This window comes from Chelonoidis abingdonii, chromosome 3, assembly GCF_003597395.2.
Source record: "Chelonoidis abingdonii isolate Lonesome George chromosome 3, CheloAbing_2.0, whole genome shotgun sequence".
Taxonomy (NCBI): domain Eukaryota; kingdom Metazoa; phylum Chordata; order Testudines; family Testudinidae; genus Chelonoidis; species Chelonoidis abingdonii.
In genome coordinates, this window is record NC_133771.1 from 141,619,522 (window position 1) to 141,640,283 (window position 20,762).

The 20,762-nt window shown below is 41.5% G+C and overlaps 1 protein-coding gene across 3 annotated transcripts in view; it reads left to right on the forward strand.

The window, feature by feature from the left end:
• RYR2 (ryanodine receptor 2) overlaps positions 1 to 20,762 on the forward strand; it is a 749,362-nt gene that overhangs the window by 507,104 nt on the left and 221,496 nt on the right. For all 3 annotated transcript variants that reach the window (XM_075064183.1, XM_075064184.1, XM_075064185.1), the window contains exons 54-59: positions 3,509 to 3,587; positions 4,352 to 4,441; positions 5,970 to 6,107; positions 8,655 to 8,732; positions 13,723 to 13,798; positions 19,900 to 20,026. In XM_075064183.1, coding sequence (XP_074920284.1) covers positions 3,509 to 3,587; positions 4,352 to 4,441; positions 5,970 to 6,107; positions 8,655 to 8,732; positions 13,723 to 13,798; positions 19,900 to 20,026 — 588 coding nt within the window. The remainder of the gene's footprint in view (positions 1 to 3,508; positions 3,588 to 4,351; positions 4,442 to 5,969; positions 6,108 to 8,654; positions 8,733 to 13,722; positions 13,799 to 19,899; positions 20,027 to 20,762) is intronic.

Sequence of the window (20,762 nt, forward strand, 5' to 3'; positions counted from 1 at the left end):
CTTCAGGAACACTACTCTGTTTAAACGGCTGCAGCAAGGGAATTACTTCCCAGACCAGAAAATAACAGTTGGGGATGTTGAAATGCCTGTAGTTATCCTGGGGACCCAGCCTACCCTTGATGCCATGGCTCATGAAGCCATACACAGGCAGCCTGGACAGTAGTCAGGAGTTGTTCAACTACAGGCTGAGCAAGTGCAGAATGGTGGTAGAATGTGCATTTGGCCATTTAAAGGCGCGCTGGCGCACATTACTGACTCGCTCAGACCTCAGCCAAACCAATGTCCCCATTGTTATTGCTGCTTGCTGTGTGCTCCACAATCTCTGTGAGAGTAAGGGGAGACCTTTATGGCGGGGTGGGAGGCTGAGGCAAATCACCTGGCCGCTGATTATGCGCAGCCAGACACCCAGGGCGATTAGAAGAGCACACCAGGAAGCGGTGCGCATCAGAGAAGCTTTGAAAACGAGTTTCATCATCACGGGCCAGGGTACGGTGTGACTGCTGTGTTTGTTTCCCCCTTGATGAACCCCCCCTCCCCCTTGATTGACTCATTCCCTGTAAGCAACCCACCTCCCCTTCGATTACAGCTTGCTTAAGGAAATAAAGTCACTATCGTTTAAAAATCATGTATTCTTTATTAATTCATTATAAAAAGAGGGAGAGAACTGACAAGGTAGCCCGGGTGTGGTTTGGGAGGAGGATAGGAGGGAAGGAAAAGGCCACTAAAAAATTTCAAAGTAATGACAGCCTTTTGGTTGGGCTGTCCACGGGGGTGGAGTGGCGGGTGCACGAAGCCTTCCCCCACGCGTTCTTACACGTCTGGGTGAGGAGGATATGGAACATGGTGAGGGGTGGGGTGGTTACACAGGGGCTGCAGCGGCACTCTGTGATCCTGCTGCTGTTCCTGAAGCTCCACCAGACGTCGGAGGATGTCAGTTTGATCACGCAGCAGCCCAGCAGCATCCCAGCCACCGCTGATCTTCCTGCCTACCCTCTGATCTTCCTGCCGCCACCTCTCATCTCGAGCATCATCCTCTCCTGTCCTCACACGTTCACTGGCATCTTTCCTGTAATTTGATACCACGTCCTTCCACTCATTCAGATGAGCTCTTTCATTGCGGGTCACTTCCATGATTTCCGAGAACATTTCGTCTCGCGTCTTTTTTTTCCTCCGCTTTATCTGAGATAGCCTTCGGGATGGAGTAGGGAGGCTTGAAAAATTTGCAGCTGCATGAGGGAGGGAAAAAAGGGAGAGAAGTATTTAAAAAGATACATTTTACAGAACAATGGTTATACTCTTTCACGGTGAACAACACTATTCACCTTACATAGCACATGTGATTTCACTACAAGGTCGCATTTTGCATCTTAATATTGAGTGCCTGCGGCTCTGGTGTTAGAGATCTCACAGACGCAGGTCCGGGCAGCAGAATTCAGCTTGCATGCGGCCATGGTAAGCCATTGTCTTTCGGCTTCTGCAGCCTTCATATACACAGTGCCCTCCTTTCCCAAATACCAAGCAAATCCCGTTCAGTGCTGCTTCTTTCCTGTTAACATGCAGCAGCAGAGAAACCACCCCCCATCCAATTCTCTGGGATGATCGCTTTACCCCTCCCCCCATGCGTGGCTGGTATCATGGAAGATCATAAACTGCTAGCAGGAAATCCTGCTAAAAAACTCAAAAGCTCAGCCAATTACCCCCCCCCCCCCCCTGCTTGGCTACCTGCAAGGAAGGATTTCTTTTAAGCAACAGGCAAACAGCCCAGTAGGAATGGCCATGTCTCTGGTCCCCTTAATTAAATTCCTGAATTTCAACTAGGTTACCATGAACGATATCACTCTCCTGAGGATAACACAGTGAGATAAAGAACGGATGTTGCTTGAATGCCAGCAATCACCGGGACCATACGCAGCTAGGCTTTGTCATGCAATGATACCAGATTACTTGCTACATGCATGGCGTGGTCAAGTGTCCTACCGTGGAGAACGGAATAAGGCTGCCCTGCCCAGAAAACTTCTGCAAAGGCTTTTGAAGTACCTCCAGGAGTACCTTCATGATGTCCTTGGAGGATTTCCGCTCCATCTCCAGACATGTTAACAGACTTTTCCAATAACTGTACTGGCCGCAAATGCATCCCAAGTCCTCATGGCAAATTAATCATTAAAAAACACTTGCTTTTAAACCATGTTTTATATTTACAAAGGTACACTCACCAGAGGTCCCTTCCATGGCTTCATTGTCTGGGCTAGTGGCCACCTGTGCTGGTGAGCTCTCCATGCTGGCCAAACAGGAAATGAAATTCAAAAGTTCGCGTGGGTTTTCCTGTCTACCTGGCCAGTGCATCCGAGTTCAGATGGCTTTCCAGAGCAGTCACAATAGTGCACTGTGGAATACCGCCCGGAGGCCAATACCGTCGATTTGCGGCCACACTAACTCTAATCCGACATGACAATACCGATTTCAGCGCTATTCCTCTCATTGGGGAGGAGTACAGAAACCGGTTTAAAGAGCCCTGTTTATCAATATAAAGGGCCTCGTTGTGTGGACGGGTGTAGGGTTAAATGGGTTTAATGCTGCTAAATTCGGTTTAAACGCGTAGTATAGACCAGGCCTCAGAGTCTTCTCGATCTAGTGTGCCATCTCCAGCCATTGGGGATATTTCCTGCTAGCAGTTGCTGATGGGCCACACGGCATTGTAGGCAGTCTCATCACACCATCCCCTCCATAAACTTATCAAGCTCGGTCGCAAAGCCAGTTAAGTTTATTGTCCCACTGCTCCCCTTTGAAGGCTGTTCCAAAATGTCACTCATTTGTTGGTTAGAAACCTTCATCTAATTTAAAGCCTAAACTTGTTGATGGCCAGTTTATTGCCCTTTGTTCTTGTATCAACACTGGCACTTACCTTAAATAATTCCTCTCCTTCCCTGTCATTTATCCCTCTGATATATTTATAGACAGCAATCATACTTCCCCTCAGCCTTCTGTTGGTTAGGCTAAACAGGCCAAGCTCTTTGAGTTTCCTCTCATAAAGTAGGTTTTCCATTCCTCGGATCATCCTAGTAGCCCTTCTCTGCAGCTGTTTCAGTTTAAATTCATTTTTCTTAAACATGGGAGACCAGAATTGCACATGGTATTCCGGATGTGGTCTCATCAGTGCCTTGTATAATAGTAACAACACTTTTCTGTATCTACTGGTGCATCCTAGGATTGCATTTGCCTTTTTCATGGCCTCATCACATTGGTGGCTCATAGTCATCCTGTGATCAACTAATACACCTAGGTCTTTCTCCTCCTCTGTCTCTTACACTGATATGTCTCCAGCCTATAGGAGGCTTTTCACTGATTTCAGTGGGTTTTGTATCAGAATCTGTATGGGGAAGCCAGCACAACAGTACACTCTAATTGGGAATATATAGTGCTCTCTAATTTTTCAGAAATTTTCTTTAAAAAGAACCTTTTCAAATTATAACATATATAATATATTGAAACATGTTCTTTTCTTTTTCAGTATTACAATTCCTGAAAAGCTAGAATATTTCATTAACAAATATGCAGAACATTCTCATGATAAATGGTCAATGGAAAAGGTAACATTATATTATTTTCATATCAAAATGCATTCAGAATATTATGGATATTTTCTGAGGATTCTACTTAACTTTTTATTCAAGTTTTTGGGGTTGTTGTAGCATTACATCAGATGTCTGGCTAAGACTGTATCATCATTTTTATCTTAGAGTTGCTTTTTTCAAGAATTCTATAACTGCACTCATCTGGTCAGATCTTGAACATACCAGCATTTCGTGTGTGTGTGTGTGTGTGTGTGTGTGTGTGTGTGTTTTAACTTTTACAGTATTTGAGAAAAATGTGATTGGTAGATTTTTAAGTCGTTTTGTTACATCAAACTTTAAGTTTTACTTTTTCAAAAGATATTTTATATCCCTGTAAAAACCACAGGCTTGGTGTTAAAATCTGCTGTCTATGCCTCAAAGAGTGTTGACTTTTTTCATAGAGACGCCCTGGCAGAATAGTAACTAAGAAAGTATTTTCAAATGTATTTACTTTAAGTTAACATAAATGTTGTGATAAAATAACAAAAATCTGGATATTCAGAAGTAAAAATGACACTGTACCTAACTGATTCTATTGTATGTGTATGTGTGCGGGGTGGGGGCAGGAGGTTAGGTTGTGAGAGGCTGGTGGGAAAGGGAGCAAAAGTTTTGGACTTGAATAAAAAAGAGTCTTACAGAAGCATTACCCCAATTATTTTTCATAAGTAAATAAATATAAGAATTCTGATGATTCTTTCTTATTCCTGCTGCTTTTTCCTTTCTTTGTTCACTTTTTTCAGTTTGCAAATGGATGGATATATGGTGAAACATATTCTGAGTCTTCCAAGGTGCAGCCATTAATGAAACAATATAAACTGTTATCAGAAAAGGTGAGGAATTTGTTCATTCTTCATTACACAGGTGTTTCTAAACATTTGTTTCTCTATCTTTGATAAGAGGCAACTGGCTGTTTGTGAAATTTGGCATTTTGGCTTTGTCTTCCCTGACACAAAGATGTTTTTTGTTTGTTTTTATTTTTGTTTTGTTTTACACAGCAAGATAACTAATGTGATTGTTACCTCACTGTGCAATCCTAAGTGGAGACAAAACACTTGTAGTTTTTCTTGCAAGATAGCTAGGTAAGATCAGCACCATAGCCCCCAATCATAATTGACCTCATCAAGTTTACCTTGTGGTAAAACTAAAGTGCATTGTCTCCACTATGTTTTTACAATGTGTGATAGCAAACATATTTTCGTTATCCCACAATAAAAACATGCCTTTTCGATCAGTGAAGACATAGCCTTTGTCTAGTTTGGTTTGGTGTTTATTTCAAGGACTAGAAAAAGTACTTTGGTACACATGATAAATTAACAATTCTTGTCACTTTTATATTCATATTAGAGTGTGCTAGCACAATGCACTGTCATTATCACCATCAGCCCTCTGATTCTGAAGCCATGGCAAGGCCAGACCTCTTCTGCATAACTCATCTGTAAGGCTGCAAGTTTGTCATGGAAGTCATGGACTCCATGACTTTTCATGACTTATGCTGCAGCTGGTGCACTTGGCTGAGGGGCAGCTCAGGCAGCCCCTGTGCCAGTCACACTGGCCACTGCAGGGGCAGTTCCCTGACAATGGGAACTGCAGGGGTGGTGTCTGCAGGTGGAGGCAGAATGCAGAGTTGCCTGGCCATTCCTCCACCTAGGAGCTGAAAGTGAGGGATGTCACCGCTTTTGGAGAGCCCCCTGGGTAAGCACTGCCCAGGGCCTGCCTCACCCTATCCTGGGCCCCAACCCCCTACCCCCTCTCACACCCAGACTCTGCTAGTGCGGGGGGGGAGGGGGAAGAGGGCACATAGCCAGGTAGGGAGCCTGCCAGCCTCACCAACCCCCGCTCCAGCACCTGCAGGGGTCCGGTCTGTGGGCCGGCACCCACTCCCTCCCAACCCCAAGCACCCAGGCCACCCTCCCCCAGCACCCATGGCATCCCCGGGCAGCCCTCCCCAAGTTTTAGTGGGGTACATACTAAAAGTCATGGACAGGTCACGAGCCATGAATTTTTGTTTACTGTCCATGACCTGTCTGTGACTTTTACTAAAAATACTCATGACTGAAATGTAGCCTTACTTATCTATGAGACTGAAAAAGTTCATATATCACATGTCCATATGATTTGGTTCACATAAGTGGTTTGAGAATAAATAGTTGCCCTTACTATTTCTCTTAATTGGCCTCCTTATGTATGCACAGACTGTTTCTTTGCTGTTTCTAGGGCACTGCAGACTGTTTGCAATTTGTCTCAGTGGATGTAAATTTGCAATGCTACACAACAGGGCAGAGGGCTAGTGATAATGCATCAGATTTTATTCCACTCTGTTATATAATCCTCAGTCACTCTAATGTGTACTTCCCCTAGGAAAAAGAAATTTATCGGTGGCCAATCAAAGAATCTTTGAAAACCATGCTAGCTTGGGGTTGGCGGATTGAAAGGACAAGGGAGGGAGATAGTATGGCCCTTTATAATCGGACACGTCGCATATCTCAGACAAGTCAGGTGAGTACTGTGTTAGACTTCAAGCCATTTTATTAATGACTATGTACTGATTTTGTGTGCTCCTGTCTTTTTACCGGGATGGTGTATTTAAAATGCAAGTGTCAAAATCTACTTGGGATGTTCTTGAGCTTCCCCCATGTACCTTTATTATAGCACTCACTTGAAGCTAAAGTTCACATGTCTATTAACCTCTTGTTTCACATGCTCAAAACTTCCTGAAAACTCTCCTTTTCAGTTGTAATGTTCCCTGTTTAGGCATAGCCCAAACATGAAAGTGTAAGCAAAATCTGTTATCATGCTTACAAATTGTGCCAGCGTGAAAAAATGCTTGTGGTTTAAAAAAAAAAAAGGAAACTTTGTGTAAATAAAAAATATATCTCAAAAAGACTGAATTAACAAGCTGAAAATGTCCAGTTGGTTAGATCTCCCTATAGCGTATTTCCCACATAATTTGGTATTAAACATTTTTTTAAAATTGAGATTGAAAAAATAATGTAATTTTTTATTTTTTTTTGCTTTGTTTAGAGTCAGTTATGATACTGTTTATGATAATGTAATGCAAAGTGAGGCACACTGGAAAACATAATCCCAACTGCACATAGAAAACAATAGGGTCTAAATGTGCTGTTACCACTGTAGAAAGAAATCTTGAAGTCATTGTGATAGTTCTCTCAAAACATCTTCTCAATGTGCAGCAACAATCAAAAAAACTAAGAATGTGAGGAAAGGGATAGATAATCAGACAGAAAATACCACCACTATATGCCACTATATAAATCCATGGTACGCTCACACTTTGAATACTCATGCTGTTCCACTCACTCCATGTCAAAATAGATATATTAGAATTGGAAAAGTACAGAGAAGGGCAACAAAAATGATAAGTGGCATGAAGCAGCTTTCATATGAGGAGAGATTAAAAAAACTGGGATTGTTCAGCTTCACAAAGAGATGACTAAGCGGGGATATGAGAGAGGTCTTTAAAATAATAAATGGTGTGGAGAAAGTAAATAGGGAAATGTTAATTCCTCTTTCATATAATGCAAAAAACAGGGGCTCACCCAATGAAAATAGTAGCAGGTTTAAAACAAACATAAAGAAGTGCTTCTTCACACAATGCACAGTTAAACTGTGGATCATGTTGCCAAAATAATAACTGTCCTCAAAAAACAATTACCGTAGATAAGTTCATGGAAGATAGATCCATCAGTGGTTATTAGCTAAGATGGTCAGGGGTGCAACCTCATGCTCTGGGTGTCATCTGACTGCTAGAAGCTGGGACTGGATGACAGGGGATGGATCACTGTATAATTGCCCTGTTCTGTTCATTCCCTCTGATGTATCTGGCACTGTCCACCGTCAGAAGACAAGGTACTAGGCTAGACTGACCATTGGGTTGACCCAGTGTGGCCATTCTTATGTCCAGTGCTGTTTGAACTGTTGTCATTAGGAAAACATTATTTTGTGTCAGTGAGAAAAAAAGGAATATGTTTTCAGTCTGTTGTTCATAGGAGTTGTGTGTATAATTCTAAACACACTGTCCTGAAAGATATTCTTAAGGATCAACAGGAGGCATTTTTCAAAGGGGTCCATTGACTCTCCAGTACATAAATATAAATATTTTCAGAAGACGAAAGTGTCATTATGAGGACTGATGATATTTTAGACCTATCACAGAAATTACTGTTTTTGTTTGTTTGTTTTTGTTTTTGTTTTGTTTTTTTTTTAACTCTCACATTTGAAAATCTGAATCAGTGCTCAGTTTTCCATCAAAAGCACTTTTGGCAAAATTTCCAATCATTCCTAATCTAAAGGTTCTAACAATAGTACTGAGGATTTCTTTTTTGCCAATACTGTACTTTTAGTAATCAGGGTTTTGGAGCTGTGCTCCAGCTCCACTCAACTCCTGTCAAAAACCTGCAGCTCCACTGCTCTGGAGCTGCTCTGCTCTCCGGCTCTGGGCTCTGCTCCAAAGCCCTGTTTAGTAAGCATAGTCGTGGAGCTAGTTACTGGTCTCTCACTGTCTGGCCTTATCCCCTTTGTGTTAGTGTGTTCTGAAGAAAATTCAAGAAAGCAGATCTCTTATCGCTACTTTTTTAGAATAAATTCTATACAAAACTTGGTGGCTTGGTTGTAGTTCTTTAATACAGTATTTTTCACACTGAGCTCAAATCTGAAATCTTTGTTCAGGCAAAACTTCCATTTAAGCAGAAGAGATTTTTGCTTGATTGTGACCTTTCTCTGAAAATAACTGGCAATGTTTGCGTTGTAACTATCTGACTAATCTGTGTTCTTAAATCTACCCCTGGTTCCAGTTAATCTTTCCAATTTTAGTATTACTGTTGTCAGGCAAAAAAAGAAAAGAAAATTAAAGTAACTCTCATGTAATGCTCTGTTTTTCTGCCAATATATATGTAAGTGCTCCTTTCTACCTCAAGTTTGCTTTTTCTTTAGCTAGTTGATTGCCTAGAATATCTAGGTTACATGAATCTATTACGACCTAGTATTTGTAATATGTCATTGCTTTTTTGCACATCGGTCATTCAGGTGTCTGTAGACGCAGCCCATGGTTACAGCCCTCGAGCTATCGACATGAGCAATGTTACCCTCTCCAGAGATCTGCATGTAAGTATTATTGTAGTTAAGTTTAAAAAAATATAAATGCATAAAATTTTCTTTTATGGATTTATGTAAAATAAAAGTTCAGTGTCCTGTAGTTTTAGTTCATTCAAAAGGCATTGTTAAGACTGAAAACTTAACATTTTACTTACGGGACAATTGACCCTGGAATCCCCCTGTGTGCAAAACATCTGATGTTAATGGGAGTTCTGCACACAAGGGCTTGCAAGATCAGTCTTTTAGTTTTGTATGTAGCTGTTAGCAACGTTCATGGTCTGCTGTTTTTCAAAGTAAATGTCTCGCTACTCTTCTTTCTGAAATAAATAAATGCCAGGTCTTGAGTCAGCCTTATGAAAAACCACCTTGTATTTATGAAGAAGGAAAGAGAGAAATTAACTGGGGGCATGATTTTTTCAATTTTAATCTTTCATCAGATTTATAATCAGTAGCCAGTAAAAATAAAATAACTTTTGAAGTGATAAATAAATGGACAGTGATGTTTTAAAAGTATTTATTTTTACAGAAATATTATCAGCTGTGGTTGATATATAGATCTTTACCGATGCTTCCACTACTCTTAAGAGCTGCCGAGTCAATATTGTTTAACATCTGATAAATGTCTGTCAGGGATGGTCTAGACAGTATTTGGTCCTGCCATGAGGGCAGGGGACTGGACTCGATGACTCTCGAGGTCCCTTCCAGTCCTAGAGTCTATGAATCTATGAAAATCAGGATGGCCACCACACACACAGTTCCCTTAGAAATAACTTCCTGTAAGTTTCATATCCAGATTCGTCACCAGGTTGATTGCTTGAAGTCAATGAGCAAGAACAAGGTGCTCTAGTTTTTTCCATTGTGAAATGAAATTCAAGACTCTCTTTGCCCAGCAATTCTAATAACAAAATGAAAGTTTTGAAACACTGTAGAAATGGAAAAGAGAAGTGGTGGTACTTACCACATCCACAATCTCAGCATCCCTCTTTCTCTGTGCCTAACTTAAGCCTCCTATGTATCTTTGATACAGCAGGGGATGCAGAAACGTATGTAAGTTTCATAATAAGTATTGACACAGGAGTATTTATTGGTCTTAAAATATATGATTTGTTGCTATATCCTTTTCCCCCCTTAATTATATGCCATTACTTCTAATTAATATCCCCTGTGACTCCTGGAAGTATTTTCTCTTCTGCTCTGGAGTTTGCCGAACACAGGTCAGACACACAGCACTTGTAGATTACTGTCATCTCTCCTTTGGCTGTCATATGGTCACTCTACACATAATTAGGTTTTTGTCTGTATCTTAGTTATGTCCCTTTGGCTTATTCATAATGTTTATTATTATTCTCTGAATTTCCTGTGTATTTCTGGCATTGAGATGCCTGAACTGAATGCATTAATACAGAGTTGTATGAAGTGGCGCTATTAACTGGTCTCTCTGATTTTTTTTTTATTTTATTTTTTTTTACATATGCAATCCTAAAATATCACTTAGTGGATAAACTATTGGATTGCAATGTTCTAATAGATCTAGTTTCAGGTCCACTACCGATCCTAGCTGTCTTTTGGCATTTGTGCTTTCCAAGTTCAATATCTTTGTCACTTTGAATATTTGTGTGTTAGTTTATTTTTTCCCCAATGTCTCAAACTGAATTTTCTCAGGTTCTTGTTTCCAGTCTCTATTTCTAACCACTGTAGGTTTTTGTGTATCTTTGCCTGGAGTTTGCAATTCCTCCCAATTAAATATCATTGCTATATTTTAACTAGTAAGCCATTAAACTTACTAATAGCTTCTCAAGATTTTGAATAAAATTGAGTCATACTAGTTCCTGCAGCATTCGACTCTGGACTTACCCCAAATGAATGCATCTTCATTATTATAACCAGAAACGGCGTGAGGGTTTTTGGTGCCGTAGGCGCAGGGCCGGCTCGCTGGTCCCGCGGCTCCGGCAGACCTCCCGCAAGCATTCCTGCGGACGTTCCTCTGGTCCTGCGGCTCCAGTGGACCTGCCGCTGGCATGCCTGCAGATGCTCCACCGGAGCCGCTGGGCCAGCAAACCGTCCGCAGGCAAGCCTGCGAGAGGTCCACCGGAGCAGTCTGCCGCCCTCCCAAATCCTGGTGCCCTATGGAAGCGCCAGCCCTGATTATAACTATGCTTAGCACTTATGCAGGACTTTGCATATTCAAATACAAACATTAGTTAACCCTCACACTACTGCTGGGATGTAGATAAGCATTTATTGCAGTATTACAGCTTGGGAAACTTAAAGCAGAGAAGTTAAGTGATTTACTCAGGGCCAAACTGCAAATAACTGGCATTAGAACTAGAGCTAAATTTAGAATTCAGGACTTTGGGAATACCAATCCCATGCTCATTATTTTACACCACATTATCTGCCATTTGTCACTGATAATTCCCCTTTGTTTACAGCCATCCAGTGAGTTAGAATTCAATGCTGACTGTCCTTATGATCGCGAGTGGCTAGTTTCGCCAGTTATGTTTGAAGCTAGCTTTTGGTTAGAAGCCTACTTTTGTTCCGCAATCAATAACATCACCCGAACTAAACAAATGTAACTAAAATTTCATTTGCATCATTATGTCTGGTTGCAATTTTTCTAGTAATTTTCAGGCACATGAGCAATGCATTTGTGAGAGATAACACGTAAATGTGAGTTGTAATTCGGTTTGATATAACTTTTTTTTTTTGAGGTTTTAATGTATCTTAAATAAGAACTTAGCCTACATGCTCCAACTTTGACTTAAGTTGGTGGCTTTTGGAAAGGCAACTACTTTGACTGTAGTAAAAAGTTGGTGTTTGGATTTTTGGAATTGTTAAATTAAATATATATAAATGATGTTTTTTGTCCTAAGAAGGTGTTCTAATATACCCATCTTTTCCTAGAGATTGTCTTAGTCTGAAGACAGGTTATAGCCAAAATTTTCAAGCTTGCATCTAAATCAGGCCTGTACAACATGCGGCCCCCAGGCTGCATGCGACCTGCGTGGGCTCACTGTGTGGCAAGTGGTGGGGTGGGGCTGCTGGGTTCACACCATGCCCAGGGGGAGGGAGGCTCGTCTCACAGCCTCGTGCGCGCCACCATCCAACCGCCCTAATGGCCAGAACCGCACATGACTCTGTCTCTCGCTCCCCCCACCTGGCATACAGCAGGTGCGTCACTTCTGGTGCCTGCTGAGGCAGGAAGCGCTGGGCACGAGGCAGAGCCGGTAAGTGCCGAGCGAGGGGAGGGGCTCCCAGCCTGGACTTGAGCTGCAGCTGGCGGTGGGGGGCCTGGGCCGAAACACCACGCCCAAGCTGCCCCCTTCAGTTGGGGGTGGGGTGGCTACTGCACTGGTTGGTCCCAGGGCGGCCTCCATAGTGATGGGTAGGGGGGTGTTGAATTGTCTGTGGGCAGCCAGGAAATCCCAGGGGGAGACGTGTGTGTGTGTGTGTGTGTCTGTGTGTTGCACCTGCCCTGCCCCGACTACTGCCCCCTTCCCTGATCCAGGGACCTTCTCCCTTCCCGCCCCCTATCACACTGCTGCTCCCCTCCCCCTCCTGAGCTCCCTGTGTTTGTGTGTTGGACAGTCACATCCAATCCCTTCACACTGCCCCCCTTTCCCCTCCCCTTAGTTCATAGCCCCAGAAAATCCCTTCAAATTGCCCCCCTTTTCCCCTCCCCTAATTTCATGGGGGAATGACGAGCCAAGTAGGCGGGTAGTGGCAGCGAGGCTTTATACTTCAGGGTGGAGTGAGGAGGCGAGGGGCAAGTCAGTGACTGGAGGGGAGCATCCATTTTCAGTATTTTAATTTTTAGTACTGCTGTGTGCAGTAATATAGGGACGGGGTGTTTTGGAGGGGCTGGGTGGCATGTGGGGGTGTGTTTTGGTGGGGCCGGTGGGTTTCAGCCCTTGCCGCTTTACGAGTTGTGCAGGCCTGATCTAAATCCATAGTTAGTGCACTAGTTTTCATATATAAGCAATGAAACATTGCATTGAAAGCAATAGGAACTGCGCATCACGTCTACATACCATAGCACAAAAGGAATGTTACAAACTGCCCTTTCCCCTAGAGCAGTTCAATTAAGTTTGAGAGACCCAGGTAGGTTTTAACTATATTTTGAAAACTACAATAGAATCCAAGTGAATGCTCCTAAGCTATAATACAATAAGTAAAGTAAGCAATCTCACTTCCAGCTGGGCAAGGCGTACCAGATGCGAGCAGACAAACCTTCCTCTCTGTTCAGTCTGTCATCTCTCAACATGTAAAAGCACTTAACCCCACCCCATCTCTCTCAAGTTATATACCTGGCTTGTAATGGTCACATGCAGAGCCTGCCTGGACAGCCCCATTATAGCTCCCTCTACTGCTGAGAAATGTGGAACCCAAACATGTATTACAACATTAATCAAGACATATTAAAACAGGGATGAGATGAACATTAAAACAAGAAGGGCAAATTTGTCTCACCCCAGGGATACAGGAGCATCTAAGGGTACAGCCTGTATGGGAGCTCTCCAGTCCCCTAACAGGAATGAGAAGTGCTATTGAGATTGTGGCAGTAGATCCACAATTATCTGGATCCAGTGAATAGAAAACACCCATGTAAGGGGTGCAAAGTCATTGCTGACCCACTACGAAGTGCTGGAGCAGCAGGAGCGTAGGACGAGAGGTTCTGTGCTTACCTGCGCCTTTGGGGATGGATTCCATCGCCCAGCCTGATGTAGTACTTCATACAAAATTGGTTTCTTTGGTCTTTGTGCAAGGTTGAGGGAGAAAATCAGTGCAGAAGAAATAACTGTACTGGGTTTGGCTGTTGAGTTCCAGATTTGTCAATTTGACTAATCAATAAAAATGACAGTTTGCAATTGAACATTTAAATGTAATTTTATATATCACCTACATTACAATATCTTGATATTAAGTATAAACTGAAAAATTACCTTTCTTTGAGATGAGCCATTATAACATAAATCATTAACTTCTCCATTTTCTTAAGGCAATGGCTGAAATGATGGCTGAAAACTACCATAACATATGGGCAAAGAAAAAGAAAATGGAACTGGAATCAAAAGGTAATCCTGTGGGTGTTTCTGCTTGTTTGTTTTTGGGGGGTTTTGAGGTATTTTAAGTTCAGAGTGACTCAACTTAGCTTGTACGTTTATGATGCAGTATTAAAGAAAGTCAGATTAAAAAAGAAATAAAACCATTGGTTTAAAATTGACCCAAAAATCAGACATTATGACAAAACAATTGTTCACAGTTTTCAGATTACTTTATTATCATGATCCTTATTATTTTTGAACATCCACAAGAGTGTTGGAGACTTCTTGGAAATACGGAGTGAGACAGTCCATACCCCCAGAGAATTTAGTCTAATTCAATAAGGAAAAAGAGAGGACAAGAGCTTGTTTAACTAAGACTTCTATACATCCTGATGATTGTATTGCATTTGGTTTCTTTTATTTATTTTATTTCCCGTGTGATACCAGACTCTTGGTCACAAGAGTTAGACTTCATTCACACTACTCTACATATTGCCAAATTATCCAGCAGTGTATTAATCAAGAATTATATTCATTACACATTAAATTGACAAATGTGATTAATCCTAGATTAGTTCCTTGGCTTCACAAGGAGTGTACTCTGTCTAATATCTTCTGGTCCAGATGGTAAATATTACTGTACACGATAGTTGTTACTTGTTATGTTTTCTTTTGTGTTAAAGAAAGTTAAGTGTGTTTTTTTTTATTTTTGTTTTTTTCTGCTTTAATGCTAACATTTTATTCTGTAGATCAGGATGGGCAAACTTTTTGGCCTGAGGGCCACATCTGGGTATAGAAATTGTATGGCGGGGCCATGAATGCTCACGAAATTGGGGATTGGTGTGTAGGAGGGGGTGAGGGCTCTGGTTGCGGGTGCAGGCTCTGGGGTGAGGCCAGAAATGAGGAGTTCAGGATGCAGGAGAGGGCTCTGGGCTGGGACTGATGGGCTTGAAGGGCGGGATGGGGATTAGGGCTAAGGCAGCGGGTTGGGGCACAGGAGGGGCTCAGGGGTGCAGGCTCCACCTAAGCAGCTCCCGGAAGCAGCGGCATGTGCCGTTTCCAGCTCCTATGTGGAGGCGTGGCCAGGAGGCTCTATGCGCAAGTGCCTCCCCTTCAGGTCCCATTGGCCGCAGTTCCCGATGTAGGAGTCCGAGGGGCGACATGCTGCTGCTTGCAGGAGCTGTGTGGAGTCACGTCATGCGCCAAACAGGGCAAGCCCACACCCCACTCCCTGGTTGGAGTGCCAGAGTGGGGCAGGCCCAACTCTACTCCCCGGAGGGAACTCCAGGGCCGGATTAAAAGGTCTGAAGGGCTGGATGCGGCCCACCGCTGCTGTAGATGTTATAATCTTTTAATTTCTTCATGGGAAAAAAATAGTAATGGCATTGTACATTTCACTGACTGGAATTTAGGGGTTTTTTTCTCACCCAAAGATGCCAAGGCAAAGAGCAAATATGGAATTTTTTTCTTTTTTATCTCAATTTCTATATATTGTACAGTGGTAGCTAGTGTTTTAATGGTGGCTTGATACCTCCATACGTGTATTTAAACTAGAGCTCTATAGATACTGGCTATTTGCCAGATTGCACTGTGTTAATCATACACATTCCTACTGACTCAAATGGGGTTACATGTGTATGACTGAAGGCAGAATTTTGAACCATTGTCAGTAAATGTATAAATGAAACCTTAGTATTACTGAGCATTAAGGCCTTATCTGGTTGACTTTGTGTTGGATGAATAAGAGAGTGAATTTCCATATATTCCATTACATTTCCCCTCATTTCACTTTCTTTGCGATTTTTTTTTAAAAATAAAATGTATCTAACCTAAGTAGCCAGTTTAGGGGGAGGGGATTTGGATTTCTGAGGAATGTTGCCGGAAGATTAGACATTTGGAATAGGGAGGTGTATTTGGCGCCTGAAAAGGCAGAGGTGTTGCCGCTGTGCACTCATTAAATAAGGGGATTTACAGGAAAGGAAGGAAGCATAAAGAGGGGTGTGTTTTTATTGAAAACCTTGCAGGGAGTTACGATGAATGATAGGCTGGGTGCTACTTGGTAAGAAGTGTGGATTGGTTTGGCAGGTGAAAAATTGTTATGATTTTCCAGTATATTTGCCTTTTTGTGATATAGTGAATATATCTGGTTTCCCACAGATGAAAATGGCAGTATAATAATTTAGATATCTGATACCGGTCATGTGTATACATAGGGTTATATTATCTTGTATAGTTTTTTTATTTTTTGCAGAAAGATCTTTCAAATTATGATCCTCTGCTGTCACCTAATGGTCAGGTGTATTCAGTACAATAATATTCTTTATAGAGTTCTCTCCTTGTACATGTGGATCTTTTCACCATCTCCAATTATGAAATATGAGTCTTTTTGATGTGAGGGCATATCTATGTGGGTTGCCGTTTCACAGAGGGAAAATGCATGATTCCAACAAGCTGTAGTTTACTGGCTTTTCTGGGAGGCTTTAAAATTCTAATTTTATTGAGTCCTTTATCCATGCATTGCATACAGAATATGTAGCATCTCCATGCAAGGTAGAACAATTTAAATCATTGATTGAAAAATTAATGTAAATTAGATAGAGACCTTATAAACCTAATTCAGATGTGTACTATTGCAACTGTAGATATAAATTCGTAGTTAACTAAACCATAAATGCTGGATTCTTTTTTTTTAATGTCCCTACCTTGAATATTACAAAACTGCTGTAGGAAACAAAAATGTTGTACGTGAAGGCACCAACACTCAACCACTCAGGCTTGTACAAAACTTTACTCACATGAACTACAATGCAACTCACTGACTACAGTGCAACTGCGTATGTTGCTAAACTTTAAGCATGTTCATAAGTGTTGCAGCATCGGGGGCCAAAACTGTATTTTCATTAAAAGCTTCTGTCTTAGTGAGACAAAATCTTGGCCGCTTCAAAACAAAATTGCTTCAGTGTTAATGTGAAAAGTTATCAATACTTTCAGTCTGCTAAGTTTTTGTGAACTTTTTTATACACAGTTCAAAATTTTCAAAAATAAAGGAAAGACCTCTCCTTCAGTACATGGCACAGTACAGTTTATACTTGGTGAGGATGTGCCCCCAGGAGTCTAAAATTAGGCTTCTAAGCTCATATTTAGGTACCTAAGGGTGAGCTTTTCAAAGGCACCTAAGTGACTTAGAAGCACAAATCCGATTGACTTCAAACTGCAAACCTTGATGGAACTTGGTCAAACAATTTCGTTTTTTCCTGACTTGTGGCAGTTCAATATATAGAAAGATGGTGCTGGATGTAAATTTGGTATGGTGTATTTTCTTATTAATTTTGTGTTTGACTTGTTCTTACAGTAAGGGTGTTAATGAAGCTCTGGGCTTGTTTTTTTAAGTATAGGTGAGCATTTAAAATGCTCATCTAAAGTAAAAAGTTTGTATGAAATCTACAAACAATTCATAAACTAATAATAAATTACAAAACATCCGTTTTAGAGATTTGACTCTCTAAATGGTAAGAAAGTAAAAATAAAAGTAGCAACATGTAAATAATACTCTTATAAATATGAGTAACTATTACTCACGTGAGGTGTCCCATTTGCTTCTCTGGAGATACTCATGTGAATAAGAACCATTCATATGGCTAAGGGTTTACAAGATTGGGACCTTAGACATAAAGGTTGAACCCTGCTCTGTTGAAGTCTATGCGAGTTTTGCCATTGACTGCAGTTGTGCCAGGATTTCACCCAAGATCTAATAATAGATATTCATGCAGTCAGCTATATAATGAATGTTGACACTTTTTTTGTCAAAGACAATACACTTTTATATTTTATTAAACAATTTTTACTGATGCAAATCTCCCTCAGGTGCACAAGCTCTTCTTACTAATGAAAAACTCAGTTGGGCTGTTTTTCTTTCTTCTGATTTACATAGGATTTTCATGTCTATTTATTTTGTATGTGTTTTTCATGTCTATCTAAAGGCATAGCATTGAGAACTCAGCAGCATGTGTGAAACATGACATGAAAACCAAAAATACCTGACATTAATGTAGTGTCTGCACCCGTTTGTTTTAATGGAGACAACATACATTTGCCTGCCAGAGTTTATTTTTCCATGCATTTTAAAGAGCTTATTCAGACCTCCTGGAAACTTCTAAAGAATCTTCTTTTTGAAAACATCTCTTCTTATTTGTAGTGTTTTCTGAATTGGATTGGTTTCCTTAATGTTATATTTTTATCAGAGACTTGATGTGATAACAAAATACTTACCTGAAGTTACCATTTTTTGTGACTTCATAGTAATTTCCACAGCAATTAATTGTACCCTGTTAGAGAATGGTGACTTCAGGTGGAAAATAAGTACTGAGAGCTAATGAATTCTTAACTCCGAAGAAAGCAACAAAGAGTCCTGTGGCACCTTATAGACTAACAGATGTATTGGAGCATAAGCTTTCGTGGATGAATACCACCTGCGTCTGATGAAGTGGGTATTCACCCACAAAAGTTCATGCTCCAGTGCGTCTGTTAGTCTATAAGGTGCCACAGGACTCTTTGTTGCTTTTTACAGATCCAGACTAACACGGCTACCCCTCTGATACTTAACTCCAAAGAAAAACTCAGAGATAATATTTTTATGCAAATATGCACACTGGTAGTAGTAATAATTATCTTATGGATTTATCCTCATGAAAAATTGGCTGTATTTGCAACCAGTGGGAAATTAAAAAGCCATATTTTTTGGAAAATTTTAAATTTTATTTCCTTAATTATCTTTTTTCTCTCTCCACCACAAAAAGCTGGTTAGAGTGATCAGTTGTCTGAATTATCTCTGAAGATCATGCTTTTCAAATTTTCCATGTAGTATTGACTTTTTTTATTACTATAAAATAGATCATCACAATTTGATATTTATCTTGATACGCTTTTATTTTGCTAAAAATGTGATCCCTTTGTTATTACCATTGTATTTATAAAAAGCAAAGAACTCTGCTTCTCAAAGGAGCAAATTCTGGTCCCCCTAGAAGTTTCTGCCAGTGACTTCAGTATGACTAGCCAATGACACACAGTATTTAGCAGCAGTGTTTTTAAATTATACTATTTATGTACTAATTATACTATAGTGAGCTTTTAAAGATAACTATAGTGTGCCATGTTGGACATTTTCTTTTGGACAGTGAGTAGAAAGAAGAAAAAAGCACAAATGTGAGTTAAAATCTAACTAGACACAAGTTTTAGCAGTGAGGGAGTGATAATGTGCTGTGAAGCATGATCACTAGCATAATGTCAAGGCATAACTGTAACTTTTTAAGTGCTTTTTCCTTACTAGAATTTTTTTTATCTAGGATGTTGATGTTTCTTTCTATCATGACATTTTCAGGTCTTGGGATAATTTGACTAAATTACAAATATATGTGTAGTCAGGTCTATAAATATAGTTTAAATGTATATTCAGATACTCTGTGTGGAAAAACAATGTGCTTAGTGAAACAGAAAAGTAGGGAGGAGGGATAGCTCAGTGATTTGAGCATTGGCCTGCTAAACTCAGGGTTGAGTTCAATCCTTGAGGGGGTCATTTAGGTATCTGAGGCAAAAATCTGTCTGGGGATTGGTCCTGCTTTGAGCAGGGGGTTGTACTAGATAACCTCCTGAGGCAGGGCTGCCAAGGGGGAAGGAGGGCAAGTGGGGCAATTTGCCCCAGGCTCCGCAGGGGCCCCCACAAGAATTTTTCGAGGACCCTGGAGAGTGGTCCTTCACTTGCTCTGGGGGCCCCAGAAAACTCTCGCGGGGCTTGGGCCCCTGGAGCTTCTTCTGCTCCGGGTCTTTGGCAGCGGGTCCCTGTGTGGAAGGACTCCCCCGCCACCAAAGTGCCACGTCTTCGGTGGCAATTTGGCGGCGGGAAGACCCCAGGCCCCCTGAATCCTCTGGGTTGCCCTGTCCTGAGGTACCTTCTAACCCTGACATTCTATGATGTTATTGGTACTTTAGAGTAAAGAGGAACCTACCGTGTATTTTACTAGTTGTTAGAGTGACCTACAAAGCACTGCATGTTATCACAGACTTGTTACAAACAAGGATGTGCCATCTCACCGCATGTTTTCTAACTACTTTGTCATTTTCTTGACATTTTGTAGTAGGAGGAGGCAACCATCCTCTTCTGGTTCCCTATGACACGCTGACAGCCAAAGAAAAAGCCAAAGACCGAGAGAAAGCACAGGATATTTTCAAGTTTCTACAGATCAATGGATATGTTGTCTCCAGGTAAATTGACATCCAATGCAGAATTTGCTTCACAGCAGATAATTAACCCTCCTTAATAGCTTGTTTAATATAAAAGGATCTAAAGGAGTGTTAAGCTTAAGAGGTTTTGTTTTTTTTAAGATAATGAGGGAACAATTCTGCTTGGCTCTTACATAAGTACATGATAAGGGTAGGGTGGGGAACAGAAACAGAAACTTTGTTCAATCTAGCTCACAGAGCCCAGGCAGAATTCTAATCCCTGTATACTGGGGAATCCTGGGAGGTATTCTGCATCCGTTATTCTGTGCTCCTCAGAAAGCTCCCCTGTATCTGAGTACTCTCAGCTCCATTGGGTTCCCCTGCTCCATCACCTGCTTTCTACTTTGTATTCCACACTCAGGGGAGGACTCTCAGCCCCTTCCACTGCCCTGGGGATGTTGAGAGGGGGAACAGGCCTCAAGTCTGCAATTCCCCCTATCCCCCAGTACCAAGGAATTGTTTCTGCCCACCTCAGCTGGCCAGGGCTGTCTTTGGCTCTAGGAAAGCCTGGTTAGATTCCTCTGTGGCTTGGAAGTACCCTGTGAAGTGACCCCCTTCTTCTGCCAGGTTGTCTCCACTCATCCCCAGCTGCTGCTGCTGATCTTCTACCTCTTGCTTCAGGGCTGGCGTCTGCTCTAGCTGCCACTAATGCTGCCCAGTCCCTAACTCGTGGAGTGGGGTGCCCTGACTCTTCTTCTCCTATGGGCATGGGAATGTC